General features: G+C 41.6%; 2 protein-coding genes across 2 annotated transcripts; both read left to right on the forward strand.

The window, feature by feature from the left end:
• Window positions 1-12,445: 12,445 nt before the first annotated feature.
• LOC108062343 (uncharacterized) lies at window positions 12,446-22,831 on the forward strand. The gene is made up of 10 exons (XM_017148958.3): window positions 12,446-12,950; window positions 13,006-13,271; window positions 13,327-13,874; window positions 14,473-15,515; window positions 15,851-17,996; window positions 18,992-19,413; window positions 19,475-19,636; window positions 20,339-22,089; window positions 22,170-22,298; window positions 22,654-22,831. Exons 1-8 carry the CDS (start codon window positions 12,928-12,930, stop codon window positions 20,517-20,519), a joined length of 4,791 nt encoding a protein of 1,596 aa, XP_017004447.2. The 5' UTR covers window positions 12,446-12,927; the 3' UTR covers window positions 20,520-22,089; window positions 22,170-22,298; window positions 22,654-22,831.
• Window positions 22,832-24,756: 1,925 nt separating this feature from the next.
• Window positions 24,757-25,613, forward strand: Nplp2 (Neuropeptide-like precursor 2). Its single transcript, XM_017148949.3, has 3 exons — window positions 24,757-24,912; window positions 24,994-25,119; window positions 25,413-25,613. Exons 1-3 carry the CDS (start codon window positions 24,781-24,783, stop codon window positions 25,557-25,559), a joined length of 405 nt encoding a protein of 134 aa, XP_017004438.3. The 5' UTR covers window positions 24,757-24,780; the 3' UTR covers window positions 25,560-25,613.
• The last annotated feature ends 356 nt before the right edge of the window (window positions 25,614-25,969 follow it).

A 25,969-nucleotide genomic window follows, 5' to 3' on the forward strand; every position in this document is an offset into this window, starting at 1 on the left:
TGGTGCTGCGAAAATAAGGGGAAACAAACTTTCCCGCAGATATAAACCTCTTCAAAATGCTCGAGTCGTTTTCACGTACCTTTGCCGAACTTTAAGCTCAGCCCAAAAACACATTCCAGCGGCGTTAATCGCCTTATAAACAATTACTTAACATTATAGCACAATTTGCAGCTCAAGTTTTGCACAATTGCAGGCGGGTCAAAGGTTAAGCGACTGCAGCGATTACAAGGAGGTCGTGGGAGCGAGGGTCCTGGGGTTCAGGGGGTCCTGGGGGTCAGGGCGTGTAATGAGCGAAAGCTGAACAGTTCAAATAATATCAATTAACTGCAACTTTACGTGCTTCGGCTAATTATCTCGCTTAATAAAGCGCCTAATGAGTGGAAACAGCTGCCAACGCCCAGTTTGCGATTCAGGGACAGAGGGAAAAAGGTATGGGACTTTGGGATTTCATTATTCTCAGCCCCCGCCTTTTATTTCGCACGCCTCCTTCGCACTTTGCTGCTCAGTTTTTTCCTTCGTCGCGGCTGTAAAAAATAATTATGCTAAAATGGCTTGGCGGTTTATGAATTTTAATTGTTATGTCTGCCCGGGCATTCCCCATTTTACTAAAGGTGAGAGGGCGTGGCATTTTGCCTCGCCTTAAGATGTTTAATTTCTTCTTCTCGAAATTTCAAACATTTTAAACAGGCAAATAAGGACTAAAAGTGGGTTGAATGGTGAATGGGGCTAAGGTTCAGGGATGCATATACCCATATATATATATGTTTGTATGTGTGCCAGTGACGTTTGAGCTCATTAAGAAAATTCGTGCGGTCGCTTTGGCAACTATTTTAACATTAGAGCGCATGAACCAAACGCCACAGGAGGCCGCCCAGGGACGTGTCCTAATTGTTTTCAACGGGGATCCTTTGAAAATGCAAGGCAATACATTTAAAAATAATTTAAATACCTTTTGTGTTTGGATTTGTACAAATTGAATCATATTTTTCGAATAAATTTACAGATATCCCCCGTGAACGGCTGTTCTGCTCTCATTACAATTTTACCCGCAAACTCAAAGTGTTTTTTTAAGCCAAACAAAACGCATGTGAACTCTGCATAATTATGCGCAAAATATACAAAGTGCTCACATTCTGGCTATGCGTACATAGGAGTGTATATATGCCATCTTAACATTTGCTTATACAAGAGCGAGAAATGTATGTTTTTGCTTAGGAATTCTTTGGGTTTCTTCAGGCGGTTTATTTGATAATTGCAACAAACACTTGAGGTAATTTATTTAGGTCGTTATAAGTTTGTTTAGGTTAAAGACATGATTTAGGTTTAGATCTAATCGCTTTGTTTACCCAGATTAATAATTTCATATTTTATTATAGAATATTTTATAATATAAATTCAGACATGTCGCTAGAAGCAATTCATTTTAATTTTATTAACTTTTTTAATCATTAGGAAAATTTTAAATTATATATCAGGTTAAAATATATTTAAAGGTTAAAGATTTAGGAATCCTTTTTTCGGTTTTCTGTCCTACCGTAAAAGTAATTTGGAATTGCTTAGCTAGTCCTTGGCCGTTTATTAGCATTCCTTTGGCAATTATTAGCCCATCCAACTGTTTTGGGACCGCTCATAGCCTTAACCTCATTTTCCACTCTTTTGACAGGTGCTGCCGACTGGGTTTGCTTTTTATTCCGCATCCCTGTGCGCTCTTTCTCCTCGCAAATTGTTCTTTTACTTTCTTTCGCTTTTGATGCACTTTCTGCAGGGGCGGAGGAGGAGCAGAAGGGGGTATAACGAGGGAAACTCGTATGACAAATAGCCTGCGGCTTTATACACAACGTTGAGAAGCTGTCATTGTCTAGATTCATGTTGCTTTTTCTTCAGCTGCTTTTTGTTCTTCTTTTCCCCCTTTTTCACATGTTGTTTTTCCAATGTTGCCAGCAGATTTCCTTTGCCGCCCCCACTCCCCTCTGTTTTTCTTATTCCATGTGAGCTTTTCTTCTTTTTTCCCTGTTTACACTAACTACTTGCTGTTGCTCGGGTTTGTTGTGGTTTGGGTTCTTCGTGTTTCGCTTCCCCGCCCCTGTGGCCGGTGCCTTTAACCACCCTCCTCAAGGACACCCGACTGCAGATGGAAAGGATGCGCTCCGAGTGCCATTAAAATGCACCCAGGGCTGTTGATTGGTAAAGGAAAATGTAACATGTGGCTTACCCAAACTTTTACTGGGCCAACTAATGCTGGTTGAAGAAATTGAAGGGGGAAACCGCAGTGTTTTAAAGACCCGACACCTTGAGAAACTGAATCAGATAAAAGATTAAGAACAGATTGATGTTGGTTTCTGAGTGTTTAACAATTTATGCTGAAAAATATTTTTAGAAGAAAAGTAAATGTTAATTCTCTAATTTGATGAGTTAAAATTAAAAAGAATTGATTTCAACCGTATGAGACTTAAAAATCTTAAGAAATTGCTAAGAAAGCATGCCAAAAGTAGTAAAAATTAATTGAATGCATGTCACATTTTCAATTAGTTCTCAATTTGAAGAAATCCAAGCTTGTCAGAAGATAATTATACTGCTGGACAAGCAACAAAAACGGCTTCTACTTTTTGGCTAAAGGCTTTGTAGGCATTTCGATTTAATAGAACAGTCTGTCATTGGCAGTCGCACAAATTACATTAATTCCCAGCGAGGCCACAAAACAAGTCAGTCAATACCAAGAGCATGCCACGCCCCTTTTGCCTCCAAAAGATAGGCAGGAAAGGAGCAGCATCGAGGATGACGATGACGCATTGCGTATGCATATGTCATGTGTATGACAGTGCCGCGTTTAAATAAATTCTGTGGAGCAGGCCGACATTTAAGAAATGCCTACCAAATGCAGATGGATGCCCACAGGACGGAATTGGGATGGCCTGTCAGCCAAATATATCCAAGTCGGTGACGACAGAGCCAGGCCAGAGTTTTGGGCCAGTTGGCCAGCAAATGACAGCGTTGATGGACAGTTTTGTGCAATTGCATTGCATATGGTTAGGCGATGTGCCAGTGACAGCCACGCCCCCTTCGGCCCAGGGGCTCATCATCATCAGTAGCGGCGGCACAAAAAGGGGGACAGTGCCAAAGCCGCTACAAAATGATATGCAAATGCAGCTAACCGAGGGGAGAAAAAATCTTGGCTGCAATTAAAAGCTAAATGCACTGGACGATAGCGTCAAGTTTGAGCGCACAAGCCATTAACCCACTGAAAATGTGGAGTGAAAAAAGAGTTGAATTGGTTTTAGATTTATTATAGGAACGTATAAAAGCGAACTGGGGATTTTAGTTTATTTCAAAAATAAATAAACTTAAGTCATGGGAATTTTGTAATGTTTCCATATTTTAAACCCTACAACCTCAAATAAAAATGTATAATAGGTACATTTACTAACAAAACCCAGCTCCAAAAATATCTAGACTTTGTATTTTACCTTTAATGATCGATAACTTTTCACTCACAAATTCATTGTAATCTTAAAGTGCTCTCTGAAAAACCCCTCTCACTCCACGTTTATCAGATTACTGTCCTTGTCCCAGGACACTGAGCAGTAATGGGTTAATTAGCTCTGCTGCAGGAATTGCAGTGGCAAACGCAAAGGCAAAAACCGCGAGATATCAGACCAATTTAGTGTTATTGCAGTCGCATAACTCCAGAGATTGCCAACGGGACTCTGAGCGACAGAGGGAGGCCGCAGGACCCAGAGCACCGAGCACCGAGCACCGAACGCAGGACACAGGACGCAGGACTCAAACAAAAGGCAAATGCGACAACGCCAACTGCACAATTAGCACTCGGAAACAACTCGGCCGGGCGGGCAAAGAAGTTGGGGGAAATAATATTGTCGACGCAACGGAAATGTAACTGGGAATTATTTAATTTGCAAACTACAATGCCCAGAGCAATCCAGCGAGCTCCATTCCGCATTTCCCACACCCACTTCATTGTTTTACGGCTTTGTTTGAGATGGGCTCCTTCTGCACTTCTGCTCCGCCATTGTCTATGCTACATAATTGTTATGATAACTGCCTCGCTTTACGGCTGCATCATGGGAGTAACTTAAGTAAATGTCGGTGCTTTCAGTTCTCCCGGCTGCATGTGCAGTGCCACTTTGGCCCCGGCCAAAACTCCGAAAAGCCAAAATCATTCCGGGTCTCCAATCTCAGACATCTCAAAGGCCGTAAATCGAGACTCCCCCGCTGTCCCACCTGAAGGCATTTATCAGATGCAGACAGCCGCCGTCCAGAAGACAAAAAATGCCATTGACTTTGCCGAAAACGAAAGAAAACCTAAAAAAAAAACTACGGTGCTCAGTCAGGTGAGCTTTTGTTTTGTCTGCCGCCGTCTAGGCTTGACATTTTTCGGAAAAGCCCCAATGACAAGTTAATGAAAGTCTGCGGCGCTTTGATAGTCATATCTTCCTGCATGATAACGGAAAGTCGAGGTAAAAATACTCTAACAAGTAAAAATAAAAGTAAGATGGATGTCTATGTAGGAGTTGGATGAATTGTAGAAATTTTAAAAATTTATTTAGACCAGTGCTGCCATCACTCAGCTTGAAAAACAGGACAGATAAGCCACCAAAAACAGGGAAAAAAAGGACAAATAATTTAAGAAAAGGACAAAAAAAAGGACAGAAGTAAATGTGCCTACATTTTTCTGTTTTTACCAATGGGTTATATATTTACTTAATATAAATGGATTTTAAATAAAATTTAATTATGTAATGATCTACTGCGCCCGACTCACAACCTTCTTTGTTTGATCATTTTACCATGGTAAATTTTTGTGCGTATACGTAATAATCTAAAATTATTATAATAATTTTAATACAAAAAAATTAAATATCCGCGTCAAACCCGAAAAAGAGTCGTTCAAATCTTAATTTTTTTTCTGACAAAAAAGCAGAGAGTAAAAATTAAGAAATTTTAAAAGTGCTTTCCTCTTTTTTTTGCTACAGAAAAAATCCATCGACTGCTTTACGTCTCTTTGATAATTTGTAAAAAGAATTATTTTTTAAGTGCCGAACTGTAAGAATGATGGTTAAAAAGGCATTTTAGCAAATAAAAACAGGTTTATACACTTTCGACTAGCAAAAATAACACTCAAAACCTTTTTTTTGAAAAAAGGATAGATTTCCGGATAGGGGATGTTTGAAATTTTTTCCGGATAAAGCCGTTAAAAAAAGGACAGATCTGTCCGGAAAGAGGACAAAATGGCAGCACTGATTTAGACCTTAAAAATGACTTATTAATATAAAAATGTTATATAATTAGTTTGTCTGCCATTTTAAACAGCAGTTTTGTAACATAAAACCAAATATTTTGTAATCATCAATTATATAATTTTATTTTACTTCTCCAATCGGATAAAAATATTTGCGTCTCATTTAGGGAAACCTTTTAAATGGCTGACTCCATTCAACTCAGCTTACCTTTCCGAACTGTTCAACTGCCATAATGGTTTCAGCATCATCATCACCATTCTGCCAGCGTCTATTTTGCATAATTACCCATCCCCGCAGACTGGAAGGCAAGGCCAATGGCAATGCCACTGGCGAAATGAAAAGCCATTTACCGAAAAACACAGACATGCTAATTAATGTTAACGGAAATTGTAATTAGAATTGGTTTGTCAAGCTGGGGAAAGGGGTTGCTGGGCTCGTTCTCTGGGTTGAGGCAACTTGGCGCTGATATGATTATAACTTTTAGCCACAAATTCAACAGAACTTTGCTACTAAGTCGCCACAGTCTCCGACTCCCAGTGACACCCACTGCAAAAACAGACATATGCTGTGGGTGGCGGAAAAGTTTTGTGCATACGCCAGATAGTTTATAATTTAGGACGGCGGCGACGGCGCCGTGTTAAGCACACAAATCATTATGGCGGTGATACCAAAGCCGGCGGTTCACTTTTTAAAACAAGGGGCCGCCGGCCGAAACAGAAATCCAAAACAAACCGAGGAGAGACAGTCGAATCCTTTTTAGCGCCATAAATTAACTTCATTTCCGTGCCAGACGCAACACGACAGCCGGCAAACGTGTGTGGTGAGTCCTTGAATGGCAGGGGTATTCAAAGTGTGGGAGCGAATGATATAGGGCTCGTTGGTGTCTGGGATTAGGATTGGTTCATTCATTCGACTGGCCACGAAACTTGCTTAACATTCCTAAAAGGTTTGGGATAAAGCGCTTTTACCTTGCAAAGTATAATTATTCTTTATGACCTCTCCAAAAGTTTATCACTTCATAAATATGACGTGTTTTCCTTGGCAACACTCAATATTTGCCCATTTTATGCTAATACTCACTTCATTCACAGTTGCAATCAATGGACTGGACCGATGGCAAAATAGATTTTCCCTCTGCCATTTTGAAGCTACATTGCGTATGCGTAATATTTAGAGCTTCGAGCACGTAACTCATACGCACAGGCATAAAAATAGAGAAAGTGGAAGAGCGAGAGCAAGAGAAATAGGGAGAAGTGCCTTCACACATATTTGCATGCTATAAATGCGACAAGACACGCACATACTCACACATGCAAAGACAGACAGACAGACAAGCACGCACACGCCCACATATTACGCAAATTCCATGCTCAATTTCAGATTTCAGCAAACGGCATACCTGAGCAGCCTATTCCGAATAACCAGCCACGCCCCCTTCAGCTCCAGCCCCTCGCCACAGAAATCAACTCTGCTTACGTGTCGCAATGATAACGTGTATTTTGCTGCACAGTAATTCTGAGGAACTTACATTAACTTCAATTTTCAAACAAATCTTCACTAAGTTTATTAAGATATTTAAAAACAAAATTTATGGTCTAGGGTACTGTTTAAAGATTTATAAAATTTGTTAAAAAAAAATTGAATAAATTAAGGGAAAATTTTCTATCACTCTTTTTATTATATTTTTAAGAATTTTAGCTTGCCCTTAGAATTAAAAGTGATCTTAACTTATCTTTTGATTTTCAAGGAAATGCACTAAAAATAGAAAATTGGCATATTTAAAAGTATAATTTAATTAAATCAATTTTAACAACATTTTTCCCTCAGTGTCCCGAATAAATCGAGCTAGATGTACCTGTGTGGAGTGTGTTGGGTTCCCAAGTCGAGCTCCGTCTCGGGGGGCTAGCCCAAAGTTTCACTCGAAAGCAAATTATGCTGATGACAACAACAGGATGCGGCAGCAGCAGGAGCAACATTGGCAATTGAGGACGTGCCAGAAGTTGACAAGTCTCCTCGCCTGGGCGACACCTATCGGGGATATTTGGCATTTTTCACGCCGCATACTTTTATGCACCATTGATGAATTTTGAATGAATCGGCTGATGAAGAGAACAGCAGAGATTTGCCTAATGAAATGGGCTTGCCGAGATTGGCAAGAGGGGGAGATAAGATTGGGTTGATTATGGGCTTGTTTGCCAAAAGGAATAAGTACACCGAAATAAAATTATGTTGTAAGTTTTTGGTAAAGCAGAAGCAATCATGTGCGATTTAAAATGAATATATTAATTTGATTAAGAATCTTACAAAATATTGAAATTGCACTTATTCCTTATTTTTTTGAGGATTTAAAAAAATTATTAAATTTTTCTTTTATTAAAATTCATTTTATTTCTTTCAGTTCACATCTCGAATTTGATGTGTACAATCCGCTGGCGCTCTAGTCCCGTTGTAGGCACAGCTTGACTACGGATTCAATAACCTACTGCCGCTCTCAGCTTATCTGCAAACAGATTTCCCCAGTTTGCCAGTGATTTATGGCAGGCGCATTTGAATTACTTCGCCTACTTGCCGGAGCACAGATCTGAGTCTTTGGGTAATTGTGTCTCCGAGCCAGATCATATATCATCGTGTAGTGGTGGTCTTGCATATGCCAGCGGCAGTTTAAACAACAAGACTGGGCCTGATTTTGTCATTGACATATATAAGCCACGCCTTGTGGCCACCAAGTGTATCCACGGAATAGATCGAGGCCTTCCAGCTAGTTGAGTGCCCCGCACACACTTTCGAATCCATCACACTCGAGATACGTTTCCGATGTTATTCTGTTTTAAGAGGCAATAAACGCGATGGCGCACTTTGGCTAAGCTAAATCCAATAGGAGAAGCATATTTTCAGCAAAAATCACACACAATTGAGTCGAGCTCATAAATTCGCCTCTATCAATCATACGCACTGTTGGCTGCTCAAGATGCTGAAGCAGAAAACTATCTATTTTTCCATTCAAAAACCCGAATAAGAAGAATGTATTTAATAAAAACAAAGCGAAAAATCACAAACTGCATTTTTGCATGCACAACTCGAATAATTAAAATAAACGTTTTCAGAGACAACAAACCGCTGGGAAAACACTCGATTAAAAGACATCATCAATAAATTGCTTTTGTATTATAAACAATTCCATTTTCTGCCCCACACCCCTCGTTAATATTCACACAAAAATGAATTGAAAACATATAGGGTGCGTGTGTATATGGTAAATGCAATATTTGTATATTTCAGCATGGTCTTATGGGTTAAAAGCTCGGGGCCTGTGGAGTTTAATGGTTTACACATATTGGTACGAAAGTGCTTTGGAGAGCTCTTTACGGCTCGCCGGCGCTCGGCTTTTTATGGGTCTGGGCAATTGTGTGCAGGCCAAAAGGCGTTGACGACCGCTCTGGACCCGGCCAGTTGGGTAATTCTTTTTGTTTTTGACAACTTTGAAGCTTCAAAGTTGGTTGGACACTGTGGAAGCACACATGGCCTAACTGGAAATGCTTTTAAAAATTATTCAATTCGAAATTTTTTAAGTAGGTTTGCTTGCAAATTACGGAGAGCTTTGCTTAAGTAACCAAATGTTTATCTGTAGGTTTTCTTATCCCCACATTTAGAAATTATTTCAATTAATGTTATCTAAAACAATAAAACTGCGTAGAATCGGGAGAAACAGCTGCAAAAATGTGCCAGAAAAAACAATTAGTTTATTTTTTCTTATTCCTTATTTAAATAATATTTTTTTCTGATAAGCTGCAAAAATTCTGCTGTGCAGATAAGAAACAAAAATAATAAGCTAGGCCAAATTAAAAATATTTAAAAAAATAACGCTGTTTATATTGGTTTTATTTATTTATTTGAAATATTGAAATAATATTTAATAATTAAATAATAATTAAATTTAACCCACGAGTTAAGCCAACACAAAAAACGTATTCCCTATATGGGATAGGTCAAGTCTGGATAAGAATTTACATCAGCTACAAAATAAGAATGATCTATTAGTTTTGTAAATGACTTTCTTTACCGAAATGCTAAAACATGCATAAATTTACAACTTTTTATCTTATATTTTTCAAAAATATTCTAGCCATAAGAAAGTTATTCGACCCATTGTAACACTCTTCATCCCGGAATCGTAAAAAAAGTGTTTACATTTCATTCATAAAATATCAATTACGGACATGTGTGACAGCTAAGCGAGTGTGTTCGGGTGTATGGGTTTTGTAAGTCAAATCGATATCATGCGAATACGTGAGGACATCAGAGTTCATTGCTGGAGCTTCGTCCTCGGCTGGGTGACATTTAGGGGCAATATGGTGCACAACACGCTCCCTGATGGAAATTTAACGAGTTGCGCGACAACAGCTCTTGTAATGCATGGCAGCACCGCATAATCAGCTGCCAGTTCTGCAGAATAAAAAGGCGTGAGATGACGAGAGACCGGCATCGAACTGCTAATAAACAGCTCGTTGGTAAGCCGGGCGAAAACAATTGATTTTAATGGGATTAAGTTATATTAATGAATATTCATTGTAATTTTAATATTAATTTTATATTATTATATTAATTATATTAATTTTATATAATTTAAAAATAAATTAAATAAATAAATTCTTACATAAACTGTGTACACTAATTTTTAAAATCATTACTTTACCTTAAATCATAAAAAGTATCCAATTATTTAAGTACTTTCAAATATTAGGGTCAATTAAAACAATTTATACATTCAACGCTTGTCTCTTAAAATTGTCTAGCGGCGTTGCCTTAATAACATCTCTTCAATTTCGCCTTAATTTAATGCAATATCCTTAAGCGAATAGAAAACCAAAATCAAGACCACGCCCATTCGCTTTAGCCCTGCGGCTTCTCCATTTAAGTAAATGCAGCCCACAGCATTCGCATAACCAAGCAGCTCGGATGGCTAGCCCACCCGCTTTGACACCCGGCCACCTAGCCACCCACTGAGCCACCCTGTTTAACATCCGATGGCCGCACCTGCTGTCTGCAGTTTGCTGGGTGCACTTTGCTGCCTACTTTGGGGCGCCACTCAATTATTTATGTGCCCCTGCAGTGCTGCCTCTGCCGCTGCCTTCTTCCCATATGAGGGGCGAACTTTTTCGCCATCCACATCCCCATCCTCATCTGCACACCACGCCGGCAACATGGAATGTCTTTAATGTTAATGACTCGAGTGCTGCAGAACTTTTGCAAACGCTTAAGGCGGCTTTGCGGCAAGACGACGATGCCGGCAACTTTCCCATTGTGCGGCTGGGAAATCTCAAATCTCTGGTGACAAGTTTCCGCTGCACACAACTTTTTATAATAGCATGCAGGCACTCATTAAAAACGCATTAACTATGCAATGTAAATCATTATTGTGCCATAAGTAGCACTCAACCCGTTCGTACCTCTGCCTCTGACTCTTCCCCGGGGCATCGGTATCATCTGGCAGCAGTTATGTCATCCGATAATTGTGTACATGTGCAGGGCGTCGGATATAAATGTTCAGCCATGTCAGAGGGGCCAACCCATGAGTTATTCTGCCGACTGACCCGCAGGTCGAAGGACTCAGACGGACCACAGATGCTGGATAAAAATCGTTATTTGAATAAAAAATAATTCCAAATAAATCCGAGTTCATTGGAATTTTTAAAGGAACAGCAGCAATAATATTATTCAGACTCTTCGGGACTTTAAGGCAAAGCATTCACAAAATATCCTGAGAAATGGGCGTCGAAACCAGCAATTTTTCACAATTTTTTTTGCCTATCTGCTTAACATGTTAATAACCCCACCTGGGGGGTAATGGCATCAGCATCCGCATCCGCAACCCTGGGCAATAAATATTTTATAAAGGCCAGACGACGTCAACAAGGACACGATGGGACACGGCACATCCTCCACAGGTAGCGTCGGGCGTCGTAAAAAAGGCAACTTTGTAGAAAAGATTGCGCTGATGTGCTGAAAATTCCTTCCTTCCGTCTTGTCAACAACAGCTGAATAGGCCACACACAATTGGCTGGCAGATGGCTAAGCGTCTGGCAAGGAACCAACAAAGTGGGGTTGTCCTTTTGACCCAAAAACACCCCCACCACATGGACCGCCGCCGCCGGGATTTTCCGTTTCTTTATTCATTAGCATTTTGGACGTGAATGGGGAATCCCCACATTAATATTAAATTCTGCCCAGCTTTTCGCACTTTTTAAGCTAATTTGTTAGAGTGCGGAATGTTTAACAAATTTAAATAGTAAACCCGGCAAATTAGTTTTCATACGGCCTGCAAACAAATCTGGCCCAACATCCATGGCCTAAAGACCATTTCCGTTGTTGGGCCAATTTAACATGCATTCCATTTGCTGTTAGCCATTAGTTGTCGGTGTTGAGCCGGGCTTTAGGATTTTATTTAAACATATTTCGGGCATTTAATGAAATTTATGGCCCAATGTAAATGAAAATCTGTGCTAAAATGTTTTTAATTGCCTCCTCTAGGAATAAATCGATAGGAAAGTGATTTAATTTATGTGCGTTTAAGCCAATTTGAACTAATTTAGCCTCATTAGATTGGGGCTATTTTGAAAGAGGAAATTTGTAAATGGTGTAAATGTTTCCCAACAGCTGAGATCTTTATTCCGCTTCCAGTAATTCAATTAAAATATCCAATAATTTTCAGGAATAACATTAATGGCATTAACAATGGCTGCACTGACATAAAATATGTATTGCAAAATTGTGTAATTGGTTAGAATTTAATAATAACCGCAAACACAAGCAACGACACCCCGGCGGCCCGTAAAAAATTACCTATCACCGCTTAGAGCCCGAAAAAAGGGACCCCATTAACCATAACGCCGAGGCAATAAAAATAACAAGCCGCATCAAATTTTAAAGTAACGTTCAGCCAGGGAAAAAACAAACAAATATAATTGCGCCAAGGGCAGCGGCTGTCCAAGGCGTTGACTTTTTATAGTCCCGGAATTTTATTGTTTGTACTTTTTGGGTGAAAGTGGGCGAGACAATTTACTTGGGTCAAAGAAGTTGTCGCCTGGGAAATTGTGTGACTGAAAATGTGGGGGTACCTATAACCATATAGGTAATGTGATACAGCTATGCTTTAATTGCATTTACTTTTGCTATTGTGGTTTAAAAAATGTTCTTAGATATTTCCCATTAAGATGTGGCTTAGACTAGTTGTTTTTATTCTTTTATACTGGAATTCTGAGGGTTCCGATAGTAAAGTTCAAGTCAATAGTGGAGTGCTTGTAAATGGTGAAGTTCAGTTGCCTCGTTTACTGTCAGCTATTCGAGTTATAACGCGCTCATTGTTCCCCTGCTTATTCGAGTTAGGATGCGAGCAGAAACAGTTATATCAGGATAGTCGAGCTGGAATAACCCATAAAAGAAGGTTCCTTGAGTTGCCTTCAAAACACAAAAACAAGGAATTATGATTAAAAATTTTGTACTATATTTATATAATAAACAAGATGCAAAATACTCTCCACTTCTTTTAAATGGTTGTTCAGGGAAACCAAACAAACTCGAACATGTAAATACATAGTTATCCTAGCAACCCAAGAACTTGTTGACTGGCATTCGAAACTCATCATAGTTTAACTATCAAACAGGAACAAAAATGAATATTACATCAGCAGTTTGGTGAGTTTTCTGATAATATAACCAGCGGACAATCACTTCATCCAACGATCTCCAGTTGGTGCAACATCTGGGACAAGAACACAATTGTGAATGTGGGTCCCGATGTCCTGTGCCTGCGCAATGGCAATGCCATCAAGTTTGTTCACATGCAGACGAAGGCGGTGCATTTCTTTAAGCCGGAGACGGTGGCCACGGGACTGAACATCAGTGCTTTTGCCGGGCACAATCGTTTTCCGCTCTTCGCCTTCGCTGAGGTCGTCCTGCGGCCCAATATCTATATATATCGCTATCCGGATATGGCCAAGTTCAGTTCCATTCCACGTGAGTTGTTTGGCTATGTCTTCTTATGGGTATTGCTATATATCTTTTTCTTTAGCCCACTTGATAAGCTACACCGACATCCGCTTCTCGGAACTCGACCTTCTGGTCGCCGTGGGCGGCTATCCTGACTACTGCCTGTGCGTCTACAACTACCGCACTGGATCCCTGGTCCTGGAACAACCCACCGGTGTGCCCACCGTGGCAAGAGGCATTGTTATCAGCTTCTCCATTCTGCCCAGCATCATTCAGTGGAACAAACAGGAGATGAGCCTCGTCTGCTACGACATCTGCACCGTCGAGAAGGAGTACTTCCTGTACAAGGTGGCCGAAGTGGAGCTGGGCAAGGATTTTCTCAAGTCCTGGGAGCGTTGCCTGACCTTCGGCGAGGACACCATCCTGTACTGCACCAATGACTTTGGTCACCTTCTCACGGTGGACGTGGCCTGCTTCTACCTGAAGCCCCAGTGGGAACCTGTTTACGACGCGGATCTCGAGGGGGAGAGGATGCCCCGCGCCCACGGCCTCATCTACCATCGATCCGGGTTTGTCATCTGGAATAGCTCGACTGCTTATTACCTAAAGAAGAAGGGAGGTGTTTATAAGGTAGGTTTTATATCCTCTGGGAAAGGGGAAAATTATTTTTGTTAATTCCAATTGATATGACTGTCTTTTAACAGCCGATTTCTCAATGTCTGTTTAACGTTATATTTTTTTTAGAAGTCAGGAGAACATCAAGTTAAATTGTTCGAAAAGACGAATTCGTTTTCTCAATTTAAAGTTAATTTTAAAAGCTACAAATCTTTAAGGAATCTTCTATCACACGATTTACTGGCTAATACGTTTTGAAAAACTTTTGTCAGAAAAAGTTAACATCCAGTTAAAATGTTGGCAAAGACAAATTGATTTTCTCAATGTGATCTTAGTTTTACGGACAACACATCTTTAAAGAGTCAGCCTTAACACGATTAAGGGCCGTTTTCTCTTTAGCCTATTAAATTTAAAGGTAGCTTTAAACAAAGATTTTCCATACGATTTAAGGTTAACCCTACTAAAAATTTAACAAACGGACGAGAAAGCGGTACTCAGTCTGAAAACCTGAGAAACATGATATTAAGATATGACATTTTTTCAAAACAGCTTTTTAATTGATTAAAATCTTTTAATAATTAAAGTCTTAAACCTTATATCTCGTAACTTTCAGGTCGAGTGGGAGCTTGAGTCCCGCGTGCACGGGGTCAACCGCTTCCATAGCAACAGCAATGGCGAGATCTACGCGGAGCGGCGACCGGGTCACATTGACCAGGTGATTATAGATCGCAACGGGGCGGCTACGCTGGAGTGCGTGGTTCCGACGGGTCGTCCGGTGATCACGTTCCGGGTGCTCCAGGGCCTCAAGGACGAGTGCGTGTGTGTGCTGCACGACGAGGGGGTGGCCATGATGGATCTGGCCAAGGGTCACACGCTCTGCGAGGTGGCCGTTCCTGCGGCAAGCGCAATGTGCAACCATCGCAGTTTGGCTTTGGTGGCCGTGGGCACCATGGATGCCCGCCTCGTCTTAATCCAGTTCGAGCGGGCTAGTTTGCCCCATGTCCTGTGTGAATTGCAGCTGGAGACGGCGGGCGTGGTGGGTGTGGACTTCAACGACAGCTGGCTGGTGTTCCAGGACCAGGCCAAGTTGCTACATGTCGTTCAGGTGGACAACAGGCCGCACAAGCTGACGCACTACTTCGAGATGAGCCAGGTGGAGCTGGGCCAGGTGTTCGTCCACACCTTCCTGCTGGCCGATGGGCCGCGTCTGATGGTCTTCATCAACCGGGATCGCAGCATGAAGCGTCCCGGCTTTGCCACCGAACTGTGGCTCTTCCAGTGGGGCAAGGACAAGCGGCTGCATCGGCGCGAGTATGTCCTGCCCAAGGAGTACGGCTTCTTCTGCGTCCAGCCACCGGTGGGAAGGTGGGCGGTCATCGAGATCGTGGCCACTGAGTACAACACCCTGAACTTTGACCAGTTTGCGCTGAACGAACGCGACGAACTGCAGTGGATGGCCTCCACCCAGTCGGGGCACTTCAGCTTCATTCTGGGCGCCGGCATGACCAAGCATCTGGTCACCTGGAGCATGGGCGGCATCCTGGTGCACTTCAAGCAGCACAAGCGGGCCAAGAAGCCGTTCATGATCTGCCGTTTCCTCAATTTGGGCATGCAAACGGAGTACATACTGCGCGTGAAGGAGTGCTTTAATTCCAAGTGAGTACTTTTAGTTTATTATTGTTTATTTATTAAAATTAGTAGCACTACAAGTTAAACTTGTATATTAATGTGCTAGTCCCGTGAATTACAATACTTTTTGATCAGAGTAATTTAGAATATAATCCTAAAAACAGTTATTTTACAGACAGTTACATAGAAAATTCACAAAATATTTAAAAAGACTATATATAACAAACAAAAAAAAATGAACATACAAATTTTTATTGAAACATATAGTTTTTTTTGTTTACTTGTTGCATCACTGTTTCCGAATATCTCTACGACGTACTTATTTAACATAGATTGATTTAATTCGAATACCAAATCCTTAGATACCTGATCATCCTGCTGGCCAACAAGAGCATGCGGGTGATGCGACTGCCATCCTTAGCGGACTTTGTGAGGGAAAATGTCGCTTTGCCGCTGCCCGTGGAGGAGGGCATTCCTTGTTTCATAGAGGAGGTGATCCACAAGGTGGACCTCTTTGTGCCGCTGAGTCTGCGGCAGGAGGTCAAGGAGGAGTACACGCGGGCGGATCTGTTGAAGCGCGATAAGTTGTTGGCCCAGATAAAGGACTTTGCCGCCAAGGTGACGGCGCTGATCGATTATGATATCTCCAAGACGGGAAAAACACGCGGCATCTTCAAGAAGTTCTGCTTTCACTACCGCTGGCTGGATGCCCTCACCGAGGAGGCCCACAAGTTGTGCGCTTTGGAAAGGGAATCTCTGGAACGGGCAATTGCGGATCAGGCCAGGATTCGCGATTGGATAATGCGCCTGGTGACCCGCGATGCGGTGAGCATTAACTATAGGGTGCGCTCCATTTTCGCGGATGCCAATTTCGAGAGCTTCTCGGTGCGACGCAAAATCGAGATGACGGAGTTCGACAAGTATCGGTTCTATGACCTCGAGGACCATTTGCGCGTCTCCCTGGGTTCCTTCGAGGAGGAGGAGGCACCACCAGCTGCCGCTGCCGCTGCAGCTCATGCTCCTCCCCCAGCCATCGAAGATGAAGAATACGTCGACGATGAGGAAGTGAAGGAAGTGGCTGTCCAGGGACTCCGTGAACTCAAGCAGTTCGTGGTGGAGGGACCCAGTGTCTACGAGCACATCATGGCGCCTGTTTTCCAGCTGCAGGACAAGAATCTGGTGACCTCGAACCAGCTGTTCAACTACAACTGCAAGATCCGCTACTACCTCAACGACCCGCTCAAGCAGGAGTTCAACAAGCTCTTCCACGAGGCCCAGCAGCTCAAGCAGGACACCATCGACAGTGTGATGAGCACGAATGTGGTGCTGAACAAGATCTACGATAATATGAACATAATGCTGCGCCTGCTCAATATGGATCAGTTCGAGGTGCCCGAGCTCACGGTTCCTTCGCTGGCCCCCGACGAGGTGATCAAGCGGATCATGGAGGTGGATGACTCTGAGATCAAGGCAATCAATCGCCGCAAACCCAAGACCATCGATACGGGCGGCAAGAAGGGGCGTCTCCTCCTGTGGAGCACCGAGTTCTGGGCGCGGGCCCTGATCGTCATGATGGACGGGGTGCTGGAGAAGCTGTGGGAGGAGGAGATCAAGAAGGACATACCGGAGCCGGAGTTCGTGCAGAAGAAGCAGCCGCACGAGTACAATCTCGAGGAGCAGAAGATCTTCCGGGCCTACGAGGAGGCAGTGCGACTCCTTGAGCTCGATCGCCGCAAGTATCTGCGCATCCTGCACGAGAACGAGGAGAAGACGCTGGCCTTGAAGGCCGCCCAGATCCTGAAGCTCAACCAGCGCGTCGCCGAGCTGATGATCGTGAAGCTCAAGTACGACTTTGCCCTCAAGCAAGGTCAACTGCGACTGCTCACCCTCGAGCAGATCAACTTCGGCCGGGTGCAGTTGCAAAAGCGCTTTAGTATGTTTCGCAAGGATATCGACAAGTTGAACGACTATATGACGCGTTATGGCAATCTCCTGGATTTCTACGACAAGGCCTTTCTCGATGTGAAGACTCGACTGGAGGCTCAGCAGACCCGCGATCGAGCTGTGGAGCGTCAGTTCCGCGGGCAGTTCCTGCCGCTGGTGCCCCATGCCACCCATGAGATGACCAAGCTGTTCAAGAAGCGACCCAAGCTGCCCGGCAAGGTCTTCAACTCGGTGCTCATCTGTATGGAGGCCTCGAACAAGCTGAGCGGCAAGCCCAGCCACCGAACGCCCTTTCCGCTGCCCGACGACGTCCTCGAGTTCCTCAACTACCTGGCCGAATTCGACCAGCCCAAGCAGTGTCCGCCGCAGGTGGACGCCAAGTCCTGGGACACCTTCGTCAAGCTGCGGCGCCAGAAGACCGAGAGCGAGCTGCGACTGAAGGGCATTGGCTACCAGCTGCTCGACAGCCAGAACCTTCTGTCTCTCCTCAACAAGGACCTCGCGGCGCTCAAGGAGTCTAAGGTCCTGACGCAGCGCAATGCCGAGGAGAGCATCCAAACTTATGTAAGTACGAGTGCCTTTTATACCCGTTACTCGTAAAGTCTGTATGTCTGTATGAACGCTGAGATCTCGGAAACTACAAAAGCTAGAAGATTGGTATTAATCCCACATATTCTTGGGCTTCCTGCGCAGCGCAAGTTTGTTTCATCCGAGCGCCACGCCCACTAAAGCTTTAAATGAGTTATAAACAAGAAAGGAAGCTACCTTCGGCCAGCCGAAGCTTATATACCCTTGCAGATAAAGTAATACTCACTCGGTGCAGTTCCAGGGATTCCAGATTCAGTGTTCCTATTTTTGAATTTTGTTTTTAAGTAGTCAAGAATTAAAACGCCTACTTCCTACAAATTAACAAGAATTTTCTTATATATGTTTGAATATTCCTATGGGAGCCTTAAGGTATAGTGGTCCGATCCGGCTCGCTCCGACATATGTACTACCTGCAATAGAAAGAAGACTTTCGGGAAAGTTTCATCGCGATAGCTTTAAAACTGAGAGACTAGTTCGCATAGAAACGGACAGACGGACAGACGGACAGACGGACAGACGGACATGGCTAGATAGACTCGGATATTGGTGCTGATCAAGAATATATATACTTTATGTGGTCGGAAACGCCTCCTTCACTGCGTTGCAAACATCTGACTGAAATTATAATACCCTCTACAAGGGTATAAAAAGCCTGCCGCCCACATCGTTACAAATTTTGTAAAAGTGTAAATGCCATTTTATTTTGTTAATGAATACCTATCGAAATGTAGAAGGAAATTTTTAAATCGAACAATTAATTTAAAAGTTATGAGCAAAAATTAAATGGCCACTAGATGGCGCTGCCGAGTGCGTTTCTCCATCTCCCTCGGGTATCTGATAGTCGAAATAGTCGACTATAGCGTTTTCTCTTGTTATTTTTTGTAATAATAGCATACTCTTGGGCTTCTTCCCCTCTTGATATACTAAATATTTCATTTGCCAACTAATACAAATTATTTCTCCCTCTACAGTTGGAAAAGATGAGAAACATGACGATCCAGTTGACCCTCACCAAGGGCCAGGTGGAGGTTTCGGTGCTGGGTCAGTTCACCAATCTCTCCAACACAGTGCTAATGCACGTGGACGACATCAACGATGTGAATCGCCAGATACAGGATGCCGGAAACAAGAAGATCAAGGCCATGCAACGAGTGGCTGTCTTCAGGCGCCAGGTGATCTTCAAGGAGTGGGAGCACAAGCTGTACAAGGCCAATATAGCGTACTTGAAGTACATGCTGGACGCCATCGAGAAGTGCAAGGTGTCCATGGAGTTCCTCAATATCCTGCGCAACTGGGAGAAGGTCAAGACGGAGCGACAGAAGTACATTGCCGGCGCCATCGAACGCGTGATCGAGCAAAAGATAGCTGTCTTCAAGAGGAACATCGAACGTGTGTAAGTTATGCCTCTTCAGAATTTAATATTAAATATAAATTAAACATTTATCGCCACTAAGGAACATGACTATCGACACGGTCAAGGCCCAGACCTTGGAGGTGAAGCGCAGCAGTCACGCCATCGACTCCAAGATCGAGCGGATCAAGGTGGACGTCACTTTCCAGAACACTATGCGCGATACCATGATGGAGGACAAGCGGGATCGCGAGCAGCGCGAACGGTGAGATAACCTTTCCTACGGGAACAGAAATGTGCACACGAACAGTGTTAGAAATGGGGATTCGAATATTTTACCGAAATCTAAATCCAACTATAAAAAGATTACGTTCCAGATAGATCACTACACCAAAAAAAAATTTATATGAAACGTAGATCGATTTTACATTATTTAAGATCAATTTTAATTTTATATGTGGCTAGGTAAATTTGACCTGAAATTCACATGGCCATATCGATTTTATGGATTTGTGTACTGAATTTTTGCGATTTGTGGGCGTGTCCCACTTTTCTTATACAAATCGATAGGTTCTGACGAAACAAATGCATTTTAGGTAATATTATTATCCTTTTATCAAAACTGTGGATGCCACTGATTTTGCAGGCTAACTTATTCTCCCAGTATATGTTAAAATTTAGAGCTTACACAGAGAAAATTATCAAAAGTTTTAGGTGCAAAATAAGGGGTTCATAAAAATTTGTTTTGCTTTGCATTTTTAAAACTTTTCATTTTTATTTTTAAAACGTTTTTATATGAAAACGGCACCTAAAACGTTGTATAATTTTCTCTGTGTATCGACACAATAGTTCTATACCTAAAGATCTATTTAAAGTTCTATAAAATGTAACCCTAGTAATTATTAAATTTTATTAAATTTGTGCCTAATTATTTTCTCTGCACTGATACCATCCGCCTTTCCCACAGAATGTCGCAGATTAAGACCCACCGGCAGCTCATGGAGAATGTGCGCCGCCACTACGCCCATGTGCTGGAATTGCAGACGATACTGGAGCTGCTTCGTCTGCGAACCTACCCCACACTGGGCCCACCCCTGCCCCAATGTCATCCGCCGGTGCCGGAGCACATCCTCAGTTCGGTGCCCTAGGCGAAGTTCAACCCGAGGAAGGACCATTCGTGGGGCTAAGTTTTTGGCCACTTGGCGAAATTGCAATTAAATACTTTCATTGCTCCAAATGAAAATTTATTAGTGGTTCTGGGGATCTGGTCTGGGTCTTACGACTGCCACTGCCACTTAATTGGGTTTGTTTGTGTCTAGGAAAATTACCAAAACGAGGCACAAAATCATGCACTTTGAGCTCTATTTGCTGCTAAGCTCGCTGCTTCCAAGCAAGAGATTCATAGACTAACCGCTTTTGGGTCTGAAATTGGGCGGGGAAAACCCTTCAACGTCGCACTTTACATTTATTGTTTTAATGGATTTCACTTGAAATCAGGCGTCAAGTTAGAACCGAGATAGTTGAGTTGTTGGTCGACGTATTCTGGTATGACTCATGGAAAGATGCTCGAAAATCCAAATTTAAAATTAAAAGTGCCCTTTGAAATTGTTTTTCAACCATCAACAAAAGCATTAGCCTATTCTAATCATTATGTCATCCCTCCGTGAACTCCGTGCAGTAAACTAGCCCCTTATCTGTCTGCCTGTCAAAATCAGCGAACTGTACTTTTCATTCGCTCAGTGTGTCATTTATTCTAACTGAATTGCAAATCATTCACAAAAAGTCTAAGAAAAGATTAGTTTGCGCGAGGTTAAAAACTTTAACCTCTATTAGTATTCATATAAGTTTTACGCAGTTCTAAAAGTAATAACCCCATAAAGTTTATTCTATTGCCTCATAAAGATGAGTTCATCGTACTTAAGCTAACTAACACCTAAAAACTAGCCTAGACATATTTTGGTTTCTCTGATTAAGCTTGCCATTGAACTAGTCCAATAATGATTGTGCACAATTAATGGAATGTGGGTCGTCTTATCAAGGATTTCAAAAAAAGCCTCTTATCAAGCTGAAACCGTTGGCCACGTGCGCCTCATGATTACAAAGTATAATATAAATAAAATATTCTAAAAGGCTTAAACATTTTACAAAAAAATGAACAAAAGCATATTATTCGATAAGCATATTATTTCCGGGTGTGCGATAACAAGGCGTTTGAAACTGTTCAGTCTCGGAACTCCGAATCACCGAAGTGATAAGCACACATACATATGTATGCAAAAATATACCAAATATTTGATTAATAACAGTGAGAATTGCCAGTGTTTGTAATCATCCAAACAACGATCCCTTAGATGTAAAATTTTAAACATGAAATCCAAAAATATTCCAACGCCTAGTTAATAAGCTGTTCCTTATAGTGAGTGGCATCTGTAGAAACTGGGAATCTGAGCATTACACCCCAGCATGGGGCGGAAAAAAAGGCTTATCAGGGGTCAGTTCCGTAGTTTTAAACGCTCGGCCTTCCAAGTGGCTATAATCCGGGCTCGAATTTGGGCGGCTGCGACGCAAAACGAGGTGTCGTTATGAGTAGTTTGGCAGACGTTCAATCAGTTCTCAAGTCAACGTTCTCTAGTTCAGAGTCCCGCAGCAGTTACCAAGTTACACCAACTTAAAATGGCCAAGATTGCAGTGATCTTCGTTTTGTTCGCCCTGTTCGCCGTAAGTTGAAGTCTGAAATTGGAAAACGACTTCTAGGATCCTTTGTTCGGAAAGGCAATAATGCGGGTTTTTCCTTACAGGTTGTCATGTCTGCACGCATCGCACGTGAGGAGCCGGCTAAGCCTAATGAGCTGTTAGATGCAATTACATCTGGACTTAACAAACTCGTTGAAGATGTAAAATCAAACCTGACTCCGGAGAAAATTGAGGTAAGTCATAGAAAATTATATGTTCTTGTATTAAACTCTTGTAGAAGGTATTATAATGCTGGTCCGATTTTTGTAACAATGTATATAAGTTTGATCTCCATAGTTCAACGTGTTGATATATACATGTTTGTCAGCCTGATCGTCTACCTGTATGTTTTAGTTACATCCCCGTTTTCTATCATATATTTAGTTTTAACAAAATGTCGCGAACTGTTTACACCTATATATTTGATAGCTGATCTAACCAAATTCACTAACCTCTCTTTTATACGAAGTCAAAGAATTGTGAGCATCGGCTTGCCGAACATTTTTATTTTTCATTCAAAATATTTTCTAATTGCTTTTTTTTATGCAGGAAGCGAAGAAACAAATTGAAAAGGCTTTTTCTGACGCTCTTACGGCCGCACAAAGTTCAGCAGCTAAGCTCAACGCAGATTTCCAGAAAGTTACACCTTCTCCCTAGGAAGTTAATGGATGGCAATTTATTCACTTTACCAAATATGTCGCTAATAAACGTGTAAACTATAAAACAAGTTTTAAAATTTTTTTTTTGGGGATATACGGAAGGAAACTACAAATAAATATATAAATATTTGTATTTTTAAATTTTTGGATTTGTACAATCTTTTTAAAATGCATTTTATGTACCCTAAATAATAACAAGAAATAATGTAACTCTTTAACTCTACAGCTAAGTTCTTTCCCCTATTTTAATAAAAAAAATTTTAATCCGAACTTGCAATTAAAAGTGCCTTTGAAATTGTTTTTCAACCATCATCAAAGGCATTTACCTATTCTAATCATTATGTCATCCCTCTGTGAACTTCGCGCAGTGAATTAGCTTCTTATCTGTTTGGCTGTCGAAATCAGCGAACTATTCTTTTCATTCGCTCAGTGTGTGAATTATTCCAACTGAATTGCAAATCATTCACAAAAAGTCTAAGAAAAGATTTTATTGAGCGATCGAAATGTATACACCATATTAGTATCTATGTAATTTTTACAGGGGTCTGTAAAGTAATAACCCCATAAAGTGTATTCTTTTGCCTCTTAAAGATGAGTTCATTGCGCTCAAGCTGCTTTTCTGAGATCACTTTGACTGAAAACTAGAATTGCAACATGCCCTTACTTTTGAGTTCATTCGGAAGATATGATTAGCATTACCATTGAAAATTTTCCGTGTTATGAAGTGTATTAAGAACTAGTCTAATTACTGGAATGTGGGTCGTCTTATCAAGGATTTAAAAAAAACCCTCTTATCAAGCTGAAACTATTGGCCACGTGCGCCTCCCTGATGAATGCTGCCAAAACAAAAAAAAAACAAGAGAGAACGCTATAGTCGGGTTGTTGTCCCGACTATCTAATACCCGTCACTCAGCTAAAGGGAGTGCGAACGCTGTGTCGGGTTGGTGTCCCGACTAATAATCGTAACTCAGCTAAAGGGAGTGCGAGGGAGATAGATATATAATTTTTGATTGCGTATAACTTTTTAATGAATTGTCCGATTTGAAAAATGTCTTCTACATTTCGATAGGTATAAATATACACAACAAAATTGCATTTATACTTCTCGGAAATCTTTAAAGATGTGATCGCAGGACCCATTTTAAAATCGTTAGTGGGCGATTGTGGGCGTTAGAGGGGGCGTGGCGCTCGGCTAAAATAAACTTGCGCTGCGTAGGAAGCCAAAGAATATGTGTGGGAAATCTCAACCTTCTAGCTTTTGTAGTTTCTGAGATCTCAGCGTTCATACAGACGGACAGACAGACAGACAGACAGACAGACAGACGGACAGACGGACAGACGGACAGACGGACATGGCTAGATCGACTCGGCTAGTGACCCTGATCAAGAATATATATACTTTATGGGGTCGGAAACGCTTCCTTCTAGCTGTTACATACTTTTGCACGAATCTAGTATACCCTTTTACTCTACGAGTAACGGGTATAAACATGATTAGAAAGTGTAAAATAAAATATCTTAAAAGCTTTAAACATTTAAAAACAAACATATTTCGATAAGAATATTATTTCCGGGTGCTGGATTAGAAGGCGTTCAGCACTGTTCAGTTTCGGCTTTCCAAACCATTGAAGTGATAAGCATACTTATGGTAAATATACCAAATGTTTGATTAACTACAGTGAGTACTGTATATGTTTGAAATCGTTCAAACAACTATACCTTAGATGTAAATATTAAAATATATAAAATATTAAAATAAATTCCTGCCCTTCCATTAGACAGCGATTAATTAATAAGCGGTTGCATATGGCGAGTATCGTCTGTAAAATCCAAACAAAATATACATTCTCGATCAAAACCGGCCCACAGCTGGGAGTCTGGGCAACACACCCCAGCATGCGACGGAAAAAAGTACGCTTATCACGGGTCAGTTCCGCAGCTCTAAGCGCTCGGCCTTCCTAGTGGCGATAAGCCGGGCTCAAATTCGGCCGGCTGCGACGCAAAACGAGGTGTCGTTATGAGTAGTTTGGCAGACGTTCAATCAGTACTCAAGTCAACGTTCTCTAGCTCAGAGTCCCGCAGCAGTTACAAAAACCAACCTAAAATGGCAAAGTTTGCAGTGATCTTCGTTCTGTTCGCCCTGTGCGCCGTAAGTTGAAGTCTCAAATTCGGAAACGGACCCTTAGGATCCGATGTTTGGAAAGGTATTAATACGGGTCTTTCCTTTCAGGTGGCCATGTCTGCACGCATCGCACGTGAGGAGCCAGCTAAGCCTGATCTATTTGACTTCCTTAAACAAGAAGGCGATAAAATCGCAGCGCTTTTCAAGGAAAACACTACTCCGGAAAAACTTCAAGTAAGCCAAAACAATTGATATGTTCGTTTGTGAAACTGTTGCAGAAGCTATTATAATGCTGGTCCGATTTTTTAACGTTCGCTCTAGCTCGACGAGTTGATATAGACATGTTTGTCAGCCTAATCTGTCTGTTTAACATATATTTAGTTTTAACCACTTTTGTTGGGCAATATACGAAGCTAACACTACATTAAGCTATTTTTTGAGAGATGAGCTTATCAAACTCACTAAGCCAAACAAATTTTATATTTTACTAAAAATATTTTCTAATTGCCTATTTTCTTTTTATGCAGGAAATCAAGAATAAGGTTGAAAGCTTTACTGCTGATGCTTCCAAGAAATTCCAAGATGGTTCTGCCGACACTCTTGAAGCAATTCAAAAGGCCGCAGCTAAGCTCAACGATGAGTTCCAGAAAATTAAACCTGCGCCTTCTGCCTAAGAATTTATTCAGTACACCAAAAAGTCTCTAATAAATGATTAAACTATAAAACAAGCTGTAGTTTTTAAACGAAAAGTAATGATTCATCAGTATTGACTAAGTATGGAATGTCGATTACCTCAGGAGAAACTACGGTGTAAATGAAAGAGTAACTGGAACATTTATTTGTATGTGATTTGTATTGACAAAACAGTATTTCTGTTATTAATTAACTATGTTTAAAGATAATGCGACAATAAGCAATTGGGGTGCTTCGGATTCCGTGCAAACAACATACATGGCATCTGTGAAATATTTGTCAGTTATTTTGCACACCTGTCTGAGCAGCAAGCCCTTCCCCTGGAGTCATGGCTTCCGAACGTGAATAATGTATTGGCATTTGTACAGTGAACTCCTCCGCCGCGCACGAT

The sequence above is a fragment of the Drosophila takahashii genome, chromosome 3L, assembly GCF_030179915.1.
Source record: "Drosophila takahashii strain IR98-3 E-12201 chromosome 3L, DtakHiC1v2, whole genome shotgun sequence".
NCBI classification, from domain to species: Eukaryota; Metazoa; Arthropoda; class Insecta; order Diptera; family Drosophilidae; genus Drosophila; species Drosophila takahashii.